The sequence below is a fragment of the Castor canadensis genome, chromosome 1 (genome assembly GCF_047511655.1).
Source record: "Castor canadensis chromosome 1, mCasCan1.hap1v2, whole genome shotgun sequence".
NCBI lineage: Eukaryota > Metazoa > Chordata > Mammalia > Rodentia > Castoridae > Castor > Castor canadensis.
In genome coordinates this window covers 181,148,299-181,160,387 of record NC_133386.1, presented here as the reverse complement: position 1 = coordinate 181,160,387, position 12,089 = coordinate 181,148,299, and the positions used below count along the sequence as shown (strand labels likewise).

At 49.5% G+C, this 12,089-nt stretch overlaps 1 protein-coding gene across 6 annotated transcripts in view; it reads right to left on the bottom strand.

Moving 5' to 3' along the window:
• The window catches only part of Prdm11 (PR/SET domain 11), a 78,472-nt gene that overhangs the window by 10,066 nt on the left and 56,317 nt on the right, over nucleotides 1-12,089 (bottom strand). For 4 of the 6 annotated variants that reach the window (XR_012437225.1, XM_074044667.1, XM_020176424.2 and 1 more), the window contains exons 6-7: nucleotides 4,411-4,598; nucleotides 33-659 (exon numbers count right to left, since the gene is read on the bottom strand). Coding sequence is in view for 5 of the 6 variants with exons in the window: in XM_074044667.1 (XP_073900768.1) it covers nucleotides 33-659; nucleotides 4,411-4,598 (815 nt within the window). In the remaining variant the exon portion in view is untranslated. Of the gene's footprint in view, nucleotides 1-32; nucleotides 660-4,410; nucleotides 4,599-9,541; nucleotides 11,703-12,089 lie in introns of those variants that run through there. The other 2 variants (XM_074044668.1, XM_074044669.1) reach the window with 2 other exon arrangements.

Below are 12,089 nucleotides of genomic sequence, written 5' to 3'. Positions count from 1 at the left end.
CTGCGACAGTGACCTCATCCACACTGACTTACCTGCAGGATCTGAGAACTCGGGGAGCTCCAGTACCTGTGGTGGCAGAACCGGGGGCTCAGGCAGCTTCCCAGACTTAAGCATGTCTAGTTCTGCCTGGAGTTCCCGGACCTTCTTCTTCAGGCGAATACAGTTAGGGCAAAAGGAGGTGGTGGGCAGCTCATGAGGGTCCGAGGCAAGCGAGGCCTCAGCAGGACTGTCGGCCTTGAACGATGTAGGCTCCTCTTCTTCATCCTCCAGTGGTCCTGACTCCTTAGCCACCCCTTGGGGGATCTTCCAGTCCCCTTCCCCTTGGGTCCGGCTGACGTTCTGCATGCCATGGGTCATGGTTGCTGCACACCGACTATAGGCATCGTCCTGGTACCTGGGGACTTTCCTGATGACCAGTGAGGTACTCAGTGCCAGCTGGCGGGCTTCTACATTTGCAGATTCCAGGGACGCCTCCAGCACGTCCTTGAAAATGAGGTCAATTTTCTTCTTTTTGGCCTGGGGGTGCACATCCCCCTCGTCAAAGCCACGCTTGTAGGGACTTTTGCCCTGTCTCAACACGGGGAGCTGAATGGGACCCCTCAGGTCTTCTGGGCTATCCAGAGCCTGCTCAAACTTCTCCCTCTGCAACCGCTTCTCTCCTAGGAAGGAAAACCAGGGTGTAAGGAAGAGGGGAAAATCCCCAAATGGAGAAAGCAACAGAAAATAGTGCAGGCCTCCTGTGAGGGAGACACCTGACACATCCCTTTGGCTCTGGTCTCCTGGGACAGGTGTGGTAAAAATAGTATTTCAGCTGGTGGATCTTGGGAGCTAAGGTCCCAGGACCCAAAAAGTGGAAAGTCTTTTTTTTAAAAAGACAATTTTGAAGAAGCCTCATGTACATAAACGCTAGACTTGTAAGTTGAAAGACATCCAAAGGGGAGAAATTGGAAGTTCTTTCAAAGGGACTTGCTATCCTATATGACCCTAGGAGGTGACATCCTAGCCAATCATACAAGGGTGGGCAGTAACATACCTCAGAGCCAAGTGCATATCAATCCCCCATTTTGGAGGCTTCCTCACCAGCCTGAGCGATTAGCAGATGGCTGCTCTGACTTGGTAAAAGGTACACACGAAGTGCCATGAGCCCCAAGCCTTCCTCCTCACTGACTGCTCTGGAGACAGCTCATTTGGGGAAAAGTCCAACCTATAGCTACTATCTTTTTTATTCTCACAGCAATCAGAAGACCAGGGACTTCTGTGGCTCTTAGTGATGACTGAGGCTTGAAAGCATATATTAAACAGGGATACTTAGAAGAGCTGAAGGCTCCAAGATGGCAGCCTCCACCAAGATAACGGTCAAGGTAGCCACAATGACCCAAAGCAGCCTCAAAATATAGCTGTGTTTCCTTACCTGACAAAAGACTTTTCCTTTTCTCTTTCTTTCTATCATGTGTGTTGCTTCAATATACTTTGCATCACTTCCAAAAGTTTGGTAAGCTCCCAAATAATCAATTATTTTAGCATGGTTCTCTAAAATGGCCAACAGAATTTCACAGACTGCTACAGAAGTGCTGGTACTCCTCCAGGGGGAAAGTTCTGACAGCAGCCTGTGAGGCTTGAAAATCTCAATGGCTTCCTGGATCAGGGCCTGGGGTCGCGGGAGATGTACTCTGAAGAACGATTTGCCCTGAGCATGTATTGTGATTAGGCTTCTGATAGTTGGATTTGCTAAAGGCTCTGAGTGAAGGCAAAGGGGTCTCCATGAGCAATTCAGATGTTTCATGCTTGGTTTCCCATGGCTGACATGGTGCTGTGTCCTGTACAGGTAACAGCACACAGGGATTATGCCATTCAGGCCTCTTTTCTGTCCTCACAGGAAGGCATAAGGACTAGCCTCATCCCTAAGGTTTCTGGAACTTAGCTGGCTCCCCTCAACTGCATTTCTCTATCACCTCAGCTACAGAAAGAGGGGACGTGAACAGAACTTTTTAAAAATGCAACATATTTGTCTTACAAATCAGATAAGGAACTTGCCCATTCAGAGCCTCTGAAAGTCAAGGGCTACTTGGGGACCAATCAGATAGCACATAGTTGAGGATATAGGGAGGTCAAGGCTACAATCACCAGGGACTCCTCATGTCTCGCTGTTCAAAGACAAAGCCATCCAAAGTTCCTAGGATGAGGAGGAGACCATTTTGAACATAGAGATTCCATGAAAAACCTTGGCAGAAATGTCTCTTAAATATTATGAATTTGATTCGAGCCTCCGTGAAACATGGGAGAAAAAAAAAAAAACAGAGCAAAACAAAACCATTACAGTAAATCAATGACTCAAAATAAATCAAATAACACATTTTTGTTTTGGAATACAAGCATGAGATGCATCCTGTCCTTCATAGATGAGCACAAAGGAATAATTTAAGCTTTCTTCAGAAAGCAGCTCTGGGCTCCAAACAAGACTCCTACATAATAATCATAATAAGAACAAATAACTCACACTTTGGTCTTTCTCAGGGCACCAGCCTCCAATTACAAAGAACCTTCCTTCTGTGTAAGACCTTAAGTGACTGACCACAGGGAATCCTTCCACAGCAGGACTGGCACACCATCTAAGACACACTGAAAGGACCCCAAGTCTGCTAAGGCTACAAAGGCAGACATCTAACAGCCACCAGCATCATGACAGCTTCCAAGGGCTTCCTTCAGGGCCAAGACCACCCACAACTCTGGTCTGTCCCACTGTCACTTTAAGTTTCCATCCTGCTTCCTACTGCTCAGCCTGTCTAGGGATAGATGCCTTCCTCCTGTGTCTTCACACGGCTCAGCTCAGTGCTTCTCTTCTCAGGTCTGTCTGCCACGCCTCTCATGAGCTTCCATTCCTGAAAACTCCCTCCCTTTTCTGAGAAGCCCCCTGGATCTTAGGGCTCTCTGAGGATGGTCCCGATTTGTGTGCTTTGAAGAAGACACTGGGGGTAAAAAGGACCTCTTAAATCCAGAAGAATTCAAGATTATGGCCAAGGAATGAAACCTGTGTCCTCAGATATAACTTCCTCTTGATTTTCTTTCTTGGTGTGATAGGATTCTTTTGGAAGCTTCTTGGCTATCTTCATTCACTTCTTTTATCCATTCAAGAAAGATTTAGTGAGTACCTACAATGTTTCAGATACTTTTTCATGAGGCATCTGCAGAGGTCAAATGGAAGCCACAGCATTTTGTCATGGAAGCATGCCTTCCCAAGTGAAATCAGCAGGTGCCCAACCCCAGATCCAAAGAAGACAGAGATGAGCCTGTCTCCAGGGTCTCCTCTCATTGATATCCAATCACCAGATACCTTTTACCAAGCCAGGCAGCAGCTGTGCACCCAAAGTCCACAACACGCTCTGGTTTGCTTTGCTTTAAAGATGGTTTAACTTCAATGAGTCACTCCTACCTTTTTCGCATCTTCTCCACTCAGCTTCTAAGTGAAGTCTTATTTCCGATAGGCAGGTGGTCAGGAAGTGATGTGGTGGGGCTTGCCATAGCCTTGGCTCCTGGGGTCAGACAGACTCTGTCTGGTGGGTGTATGGCTTTAGGGCAAAAAAGGTCCCCTTGAAAGGACCTGGACCCACCAGCTTATCTTGGCCAAGCCGAGGATGGAGTGGAGAGGTAAAGGGCTAAAAGCTGAGTAGGGTTTCAAAACACTTTCAAATGACTCCATGGAGCTTGGATGACACCTAACCCACCAGACTTCCCACACCTAAGGTCACCTTCCTACCCCCTTCCAGCCTTCTTCTTTTGATAGACTGTTCTTTCATGTCACATCATTAGGACTGCAAGGAATGACACCAAGAGAAAGCAGACTGGTGTTGTCTGGGAAGCCACTGGAGGTTACAACTTAGTCCCTGAAGTCAGACACCTATGGGTTAGAAACCTGGCTCTGCCCTCCCTAGCCATGTGACCCTGGGTGAGTTGCTGTCTTTATCTGATGCTCACTTTGTACTGTAAGCCGGGGGCTAATAATCCACTGGGGGTCATTAGTATTGAAAGTTTACAACTGGGGACTTCCATGGTCAAGGTAGGCTTGTACATCACCCCATCAAATTCTCAGAGCCCACTGGTGGGAAGGTACCACTATGTGGTGACTGCTTGGGAGGCCCCACCAGCACACAGCAAGAGGTAGCAAATGTGATGTCATTGCTAGTATTCTTGAGGACCTGGGAGTTTGTCACATCATTTTCATTGATGTGACTTGAGGAACTAAATCAGTGTTGATTCAACTTAATTGCTTTGCCTTCGGGGTGCTCTGAAATGTGCATGGTGAGCGTTTCTGGGACCATCTCCCAAGAAAGAGAACACCTTGGGGTGGCCAAGACGGGTGCCGCGGTGGGCGTGGCCTTCCCGGTGGGCGTGGCCCTCCCAGCGCACACTCACCTCTGGCCAGGTTGCGGTGGATGGTTTCCTGGGACATGCTGTGCAGGCGCTTCATGTAGTCCTGGCTGTACCAAACCCGCAGCCGCTCCCCAGGCCGGATGTCCCTGCACGCCCGGAAGTAGATGCGCTCGCTGTGCTGGAACGCCAGGAGGTTCTGCTCCCTCTCCTCCCGGGAGATGACCACGTACCTGGAGGCGAGGGGACAGGTGAGAACCATGGGCCACCCGTGATGTGCCTGCCGGTGCGGGGGCACAGGTGCGATGGTTACCAAACACAAGCACCTGTGCAGGAGGACAAAGCAGCTGTGCCTCCTGGGGAAGGAGCGCCAGCCAGAGTGGGTCCGTGTCTTAATATGGCTTATCCTGTGTGACCTGGAGCAAGTCTCTGAGCCTCTAAGAATCTGTTCTCCAAGAGTGGAAATGCCACTTGTCCTAAGTACCTCACCGCTTATGCTCAATACGAGATTCAACAGCAGGTTTAAGTAAAGGTGACTGGGAACCTGAGGAAGTCTTCTCCCCTACTTTAACTGGCTTCCAACTGTGGGAGCCCCTGGACATCCACAGGCCCCTGGTGATGGGAAGGATGGGTCTTTGCATTGTTTTCCATATTCACAAAGCCTAGCAGAAATAACCCATCCTACAAGGGTGCCCAAGAGATAATTTAATAAATGTTGAAGATCAAAATCTTTACAGAGGGTCCAGTGGGTTCAGAGGAAGGTAAAGAAGAGACAAGGAATGGTTGGTAACCACTGGTTAAGCTAACTAAATGATTTAAGGTAAGGAGAGTGGAGTTCAGAGAAACTACGTAATTTGTCCACAGTCACACAGTTAATAAAGAGGAAATGCAGCTTTGTGGCCTATTCTTTTCTGACTATAACTCATGGCTCCTATGTGGGCGTGTGAAACACCAACTCATCATGCCCAGGTCACCATTTAAGTTCTATTGAGCCCAGAATCTACGTCCCCACCCCATTTCCCCCAAACGACATTTCTAACACCTAACTTTATGTACCTCCCAAAATGCCTAGAAGTGGAGGTGCACCAATCAAGGGCAAAAGAAAATTATTTGGAGTTTTGGGTCTGTGTTACACATGCGTCTGAGAAACCAGTGAATAAAAATAAACTTATCCTTTTATGCTATATTTTCACTCAAAAGCCAGGGAAGAAGTCAAAGTCTTCTTCCAAAGAACTATATTGGAAGTAGTCCAGGGGAAACAATAATTCACAGAAAAGCTCAGATGAGAAATGAATCCATGCAAAGTATTTAGCATCAGTAACAGGAAAATAGCATGTTGTCTCATTGGTGATTTTTAATAATAACATCCATGTTGGTGACGGTGGTGGGAAGGGTGTCTTTCCATAGTGATGCTGCAGAATAACCTGCCACAGTCCTTTCAGGGAACAAACTAGAACTGTAGATCTGGACAAGAGGATATGGAACAAGGGTGCAAACCCCGCATGCCGCCAGGCTACCTGCTCCATTATTGATGACATTGGCAAAGCCAAAGCATCTAAGTGTCGCACAGCAGAGAAATGGCTCAATTAATGATACCGCACATTCGCTCACATCACGAATGTTACTCATCCATCAACAGTGTCTTCAAGAAATCTTTCATGACATAGCAAAACAGTGCTTTTGAGAACAGAGCAAGAGCTATTTATACTATTCATGCTTTAAAAACTGCCAGTGTTTAAACAGTGATTATCCGTTAGGTGTGGATCTCCTTTGGAACTGCCTGTACTTTGCACTTTCCTCAATTAGCAATTTGTTTATCCTTCCCACACATGGAAAGAAAAGAAATACACAAATCCAGTATGAGATGGCAGTGGTGGCGGTCACAGTAGCCTCAGCACTGAAAATCTGCATTGGAGACACCCCCAGGGACATTGTCTGCTGCCCTTACATCCATTCTGCCCTTATCTGGAACCTACTTCATTTGGCCTTGGACAAGGCTGTTGCCTTACAATGGGTCCACTGGAATCCAGGGAATAATCCATTCTGGCAGCAGAATGAACACAGACCCCAGAGGAACTAAGACCAAGGCAGGTAAGAGCACAAATGGTAGGTTTTGCTGTTTCACCGCATGGAGAGAAGCAAGTCACAGGCTCTACCCGGGGAGCAAGACTGATGATGCTTAGATCCCAAGAACTTGCATCCTGTCCAGGAGCTCATTCTCAGAGCATCTATGTTCTTATCAGTATCTGACACAAGTATTGGAGAATTTCCTTAAGCTGTGAAAACAGCACTGTGATTGCAATGTGCCCAGCCACGATGTTGTTAGCCAGGAACTTAAGGGAAAGGAAAGAGGACCCTGAGCCACAAAAGTCATTTCAGGGAACTATGTCCCAACCCAACTCTCCACCTGCAGAATCAGCCTTTTCTCCATACCCAAGATTTCTTCTGAATGTACAAAATGTTTCCTGCCCTCAATTTAGTGAGATTCTGGGATTTCACATCTAAAAATAATCAGCCTGGTGGTTAGCACAAAACAGAACTCAGGTAGTGCCAAACATCCTGGTCCCCAGATACATAATGAAGTCAAAGTCTCCATCTTTGTTCTCAAGAGAATTACTGGACTCACAGGGCATTCAACCTTAAAGAAAAGGTGGATGAGGAACAGGTCACTACCAGGGATTGATTTATTCAAGGTCTAGAGTGTCTCCAAAGGTTTATAAAGTTCAAGCCAATTTCCCTTTCCATGCCCTGATAATTTTCTACTCGACAAGAATGAACGTTTACAAAGAGCACCAGCCAGGTACCATGGCTCACATCTTCTGTAATCCTAGCTTCTCAGGAGGCCGAGATAAGGAGGATTGAGGTTCAAGGTCAGCCAGGCAAAAAATTCACAGGACTCCATCTTAACCAATAAAACCTAGGCATGTTGACTTGTGCCTGTCATCTCAGTTAGGTAGGAAAAATAAATAGAAAGATTGAGGTCCAAGGCTGACCTGGTTGTACACATGAGACCCTATCTCAAAAATAACCAAAGCAAAAATGGCTGGGGGAAGGGGTGTGTGGATCACGTGGTAAAACATCTGTCTAACAAGCACAAGGTCCTGAATTCAACCCCCAATACTGCCAAAATAAATAAATAAATAATACATAGAAAGAGTACCCCAAGTCTTTGTATAGATCACAACATATTTTCAAAGGCAGGTGAAAACGTGTCCAGCATCTTGTTGTATTTGGTTGTTCTGAAATATATATCTGTATTTGAAATAAGATATACATGGTAACTCTCAGTGAACCACAACAGATTTCCCCTTGATGAGATCATGTTTGTGCTCTTTGATTTTTTAGGTAAAACTAAATGGAGCCAGCTAAGTCCCCACACCATAATCTCTAATTAGGTCTCCAATTTTTAAGTATTTTGTGCGCACACCTAATGGCATGACCCATTCTCAGAATCCCGTCCTCCCCATTCACAATGACGCCTTTATGAAGAATCCTGTTGCTGCAGGTAAGCAAGAGCCTGGAGCGATGAGTGGAAACTCTTTCTATTCCTTGTGGCTGAACAGCTGTTTGCAGGCGGTTTGGAGAAGATGCCAGGTCCCTCCCTTGCTGGAGAGATGGCCAAGGCTGACCTGTTGAGTGAGGGCTCACTGCCAGCAGTTCAAACCCCACCCACCTGCCACGCGTACCTTTGAAGCAATGGAGAATGAGTGGTCGTGTTGGGGAGTGCAGGGGTTCTGGACTGCCCCTTTTATGAGGATAATGCACTGTTTCATTCCTGCCTCCTTGCTGACCTCGGGTACCGGATAGATTAAGCACGAAGACAATCCTCAGACCTCACCCACTGCATCTTATCAACTCCACCAAATTTTCTAGATGGGTCAGGAAATGACTATTGGTTCCAGCTTGAGAAAGGAAAAAACTCACGGGCACCCACTTTGTTACAGGAAACCAAGAAAGGCCAAGCTCAGCCTTTACTGCTCTCCAGTAGAAAGGACAGTGTCCTCGTTAGGGAGTCAGTGATGGAACACTGACCAAGAAGAGACTGGGCTCTGTATTCTCATGTGATTAGGTCACATGAGAGGACTCTGGTCATGCATCCAGCTGGCTTCTGACAGAGAACCGCCCAGTCAGCCTCCATGCAGCTGGAGGCCTCCTTCAAGGCTTCCCGTGCATTCCCACCATTGGCCCGTTTCCTCTTTGTGTTAAATGTGCTAGCATTCCAACCCCCACTGACTCCAAGACACAGAATCGGCAGTCATTTCCGTCCCACACTGAGTACTGTCCTTTTGATATGACCTCTGCTTCAGGTTTACAGACTCTAACTTGGTTCCTTCCTCCCCAGGACCAGAGGGAAAGGCCAGCCAGTCACACTGACCTTGGGAGCTAGGGGAAACCCAAGGCCGGTGTCACAACATCTTTGTGCTCCTGGAAACTGGATAGTCTTGATTTCTGGGGCCATACATTTTGTCCAAGAACTGCCTGGATTACAAAGCCAAAGGTAGGTTAGAACCATACAGAAAGGGGATTCCTGGTCGAGACTTGGGGATTCCTGCCTGGGGAAAGCTCTGTGGTAGACTGTAAGCCAGCAACACACGGGTGGGTGCCCATCCGGCATTCTGTGGAAAATGCTTCCAATGTAAGCCAGAGGAAGTTGCCTCTGTCACTTTGTGGGGCTGCAGATTTGAGCAGCAGGGTCTTGCCTGACACAGATAAGACACCAGGATCAGTGGGGATGAGTCCAGATCAGGTTCTCGACTCTGGGTGGTCCCTCAAGTGCACTGGCAAATGCACAGCCCCTGGCCTCTGGAGTCTCCAGCCACAAAAGATGTTGTTCCCCCTCTGGGAACCCTAACTTACTTTTAGGGAATGTAAGGTAAATTTTATTTAGCACCATGTCACTTTTGATATGCTGAGAAATGAAACACAGCTGCATGTATCATCCGTGGATGCTTTGCCTCCCTCAGCCGTGTTCCTGTCCTTCCTTCCGAGGGCCTCAAATGGGGCTGGACACAGGCACTCATGGGCTTATAGAATGGGAAATGCCATGGAGTCCCTCTGGCCAGCAGGCTTTCCTTTGAGCGTCTAACCCCTATGTTGGGGCCTTGAGCTTTCTATAGGGAGCGAAGAAAGAGAACACACACTAAAGAAAGATCCTGGAGCCTGGGTGTGTTCAAAGTGTGATATCCGTTTCTTTTTATTGCCATCTTAACAAAAATACTTCGGAAGGCAATCTTTGATTCCAGCATAGGACAGCAGGGCAAATCCAGGCAATTACCAAGCCATTGGACTATTGGACAGGACAGTGTTCAATTTGAGGGGTGCAGGAATCCCCAAAGAAAACTTCCATCTCCAATGGAGATGGAGCCCAGGGCACAGGGACATGGCAGGTGCCCTCCATTTCACCTGTGTGGGATAATGCTTGGTTTGGGTTTATAAGCAGCTCTGGGAGCCACCTTGGCAGGCACTAGGGACAACAGGCCTCCCAGCCCTGCTAAGGCTCTAAGGGGAAGGAGGAGGGTGGAGGGGCAGAATAAGAAAGACCTGCAGGGATTGGCCTCAGGCCAGGAAGCGAAGAAAACAGAGCTGAGCTGCACCCAGATCAGAGCTAAGCTTGCACCTGCCACCTCTCTCCCTGACTCTAAGAACCCAGATCTCTCCCCACACCCCACAATGCAACACGCAGCTAGAGGCGCGTGTCTGTCGCTGGTACATACACAGCCTAAGCAAGCAGAGGCAAGGCATGCTGGGACATGGAGCGGGATACAGCCCTGTTGGGCTCTGGGTTGTTTTAGGAGCCAGAGGATAGGCTGCCTGTTGGCTCTTGAGATCTGCTCCTGCCCCTCCCCAGCCACTAGCTGTATGCTTTAGGGCTGGGGGTTGGGGTAGTAGACTCACCTCAATGCTGCTGTTGCCCTCACTTCCACCCAGGGGAGCTGAGGCAAGGATGGAAGTGCAGGGGGAAGAGGCCAGGCAAGCAGCAAGGCCCTGTGCTGCCACTATTCCAGATCTGGCCTCTGACAGAAGAGCTGGACAAATCCACAGTCCTGGCCCTGTACTACCTGCCCGTGTCATTTGTCACCTATGAAATGCAGATGATGATTATAATGATAGAAACGTCCGACTTGGCTGCCCCTCCCCCACTGTCTTGAGACCCCCCCCTGAGATCACCTAACATCAGCAGGCACAGAAAAAAAAAGCATAAAGTGCGGTAAGAGTGCAAGACGGTCTCCTCCCCAACGTCAGCCCTTCTTCTCCCACTATACAAAAGGCAAGCACAGCAGCTGAGCACGCACTGCACAGGGCAAGCGAGGACCAAGGCCAAGGCCAGACACTATCCAGGAGCTGAGCGCCCTGGGGAGAGACCGCTCCTTGAAGGGCTGAGCTCGCCCCGCCCACCCTCGGGCCACGCCCCCGGGGAAAGCACAGATTCAGGCCCAGAGGTTGGAAGCAGGGTTCTGTCAGTTGCTCCCCATTCTTGCCCCCCTGCCACGAGGCCTGCACCATGGGATACAGACCAAGAGGAGACCAACCCTCCAGGCCAAGCAAGCATCAAGCGGGTAGCTTCTCCTGCGTCCTGAGCATCCGCCAGAGCTGAGGAAGTGGGGCTGAACTCATGCTGTTAGAGCACAGGCAGCCGGGCCTGCACCCTGTGAGGAGATGGTAGTGCCCTGGTGTCCCCCAGCATCATCGGTCCTGTTCTTGGACCCAAGGGACTGGCCCTTTCTTAAGGCCAGACATCCCATCCATCTCTCCTCCTCATGGAGACTGGCAGGGTTAGAAATTGTGCTTTCTCTTCCGAGACCTGGTAGTCCGTGCAGGGGCTGGTGCTGGGGGAGGCTGTGGGGGGTCTGGCGGGGGTGCTTGGGCCTGGGGAATGAAGCCCATGGGGGCTGCCCCTTCTGGGCCCCGCTGAGATGCCTGAAGCCCATCCCGGATCTCTGTTAGCGTCTGGCACACCTGACCGACGCGGCTGGTCAGCTCAGCCATGGCCTGGCCAATGACGTGCAGGCTGTTGGTCACATCTTGGTGCATGGTCACCAGCTCCTGGCAGAACCGTCGGAACACCTCGGTCTGTTGGGCATGAATATGGAGGAGCTGCCAGTCCAGGCTCCCAGCAGGTGAGCTGGAGTGCGGCCGAGGGCTTCTGCAGGCCTGGGTCTGGGGTGAGGAATGGGACAGGCCCTCTGGCTTGGGGCCCACCATCTCTGACTGGTCTGAGGAGGACGATGAACGGAGCAGGATGGGTCTGGTCAGGTGGGCCTCTTCCTCTGGAGACCGTGGCAGGGGCACCCGTAGAGGCTGCCGTGAGGGCCCAGGGGTTTCCTCGTCTTCATCATCTTGAGAGACAGAAGTAGAGAAGGATAAATGATTACAACACAGAGGAAGGGGCGGTCCTGGGTGTGGACCTGCAAATACCCTTGTGTCCCCACCCTTGCCACTCCTCAGCCTAGACAGGCACCACCCGTGCAGAAATGCCCTTTCCCCAAGGGTGCATGTGCCAGGTACTCTAGGGAACAGTGAGCATGAAAACAGGTCCCCTTCTGCCCATGGGAACAGCTATAGTCCAGGGAAGGAGCTCAGGCCAGGGAATTGGACACTTCAGTCCCAGTGACAGCATGTCAACCCAGCTCATGACCTTGGCCTCATCACTTCATCTCCACAATTCACTTTCTGCAAAGTCTGTCTACCTACCTAACCACTGGGCAGCCAAGACTGGTTGTTAA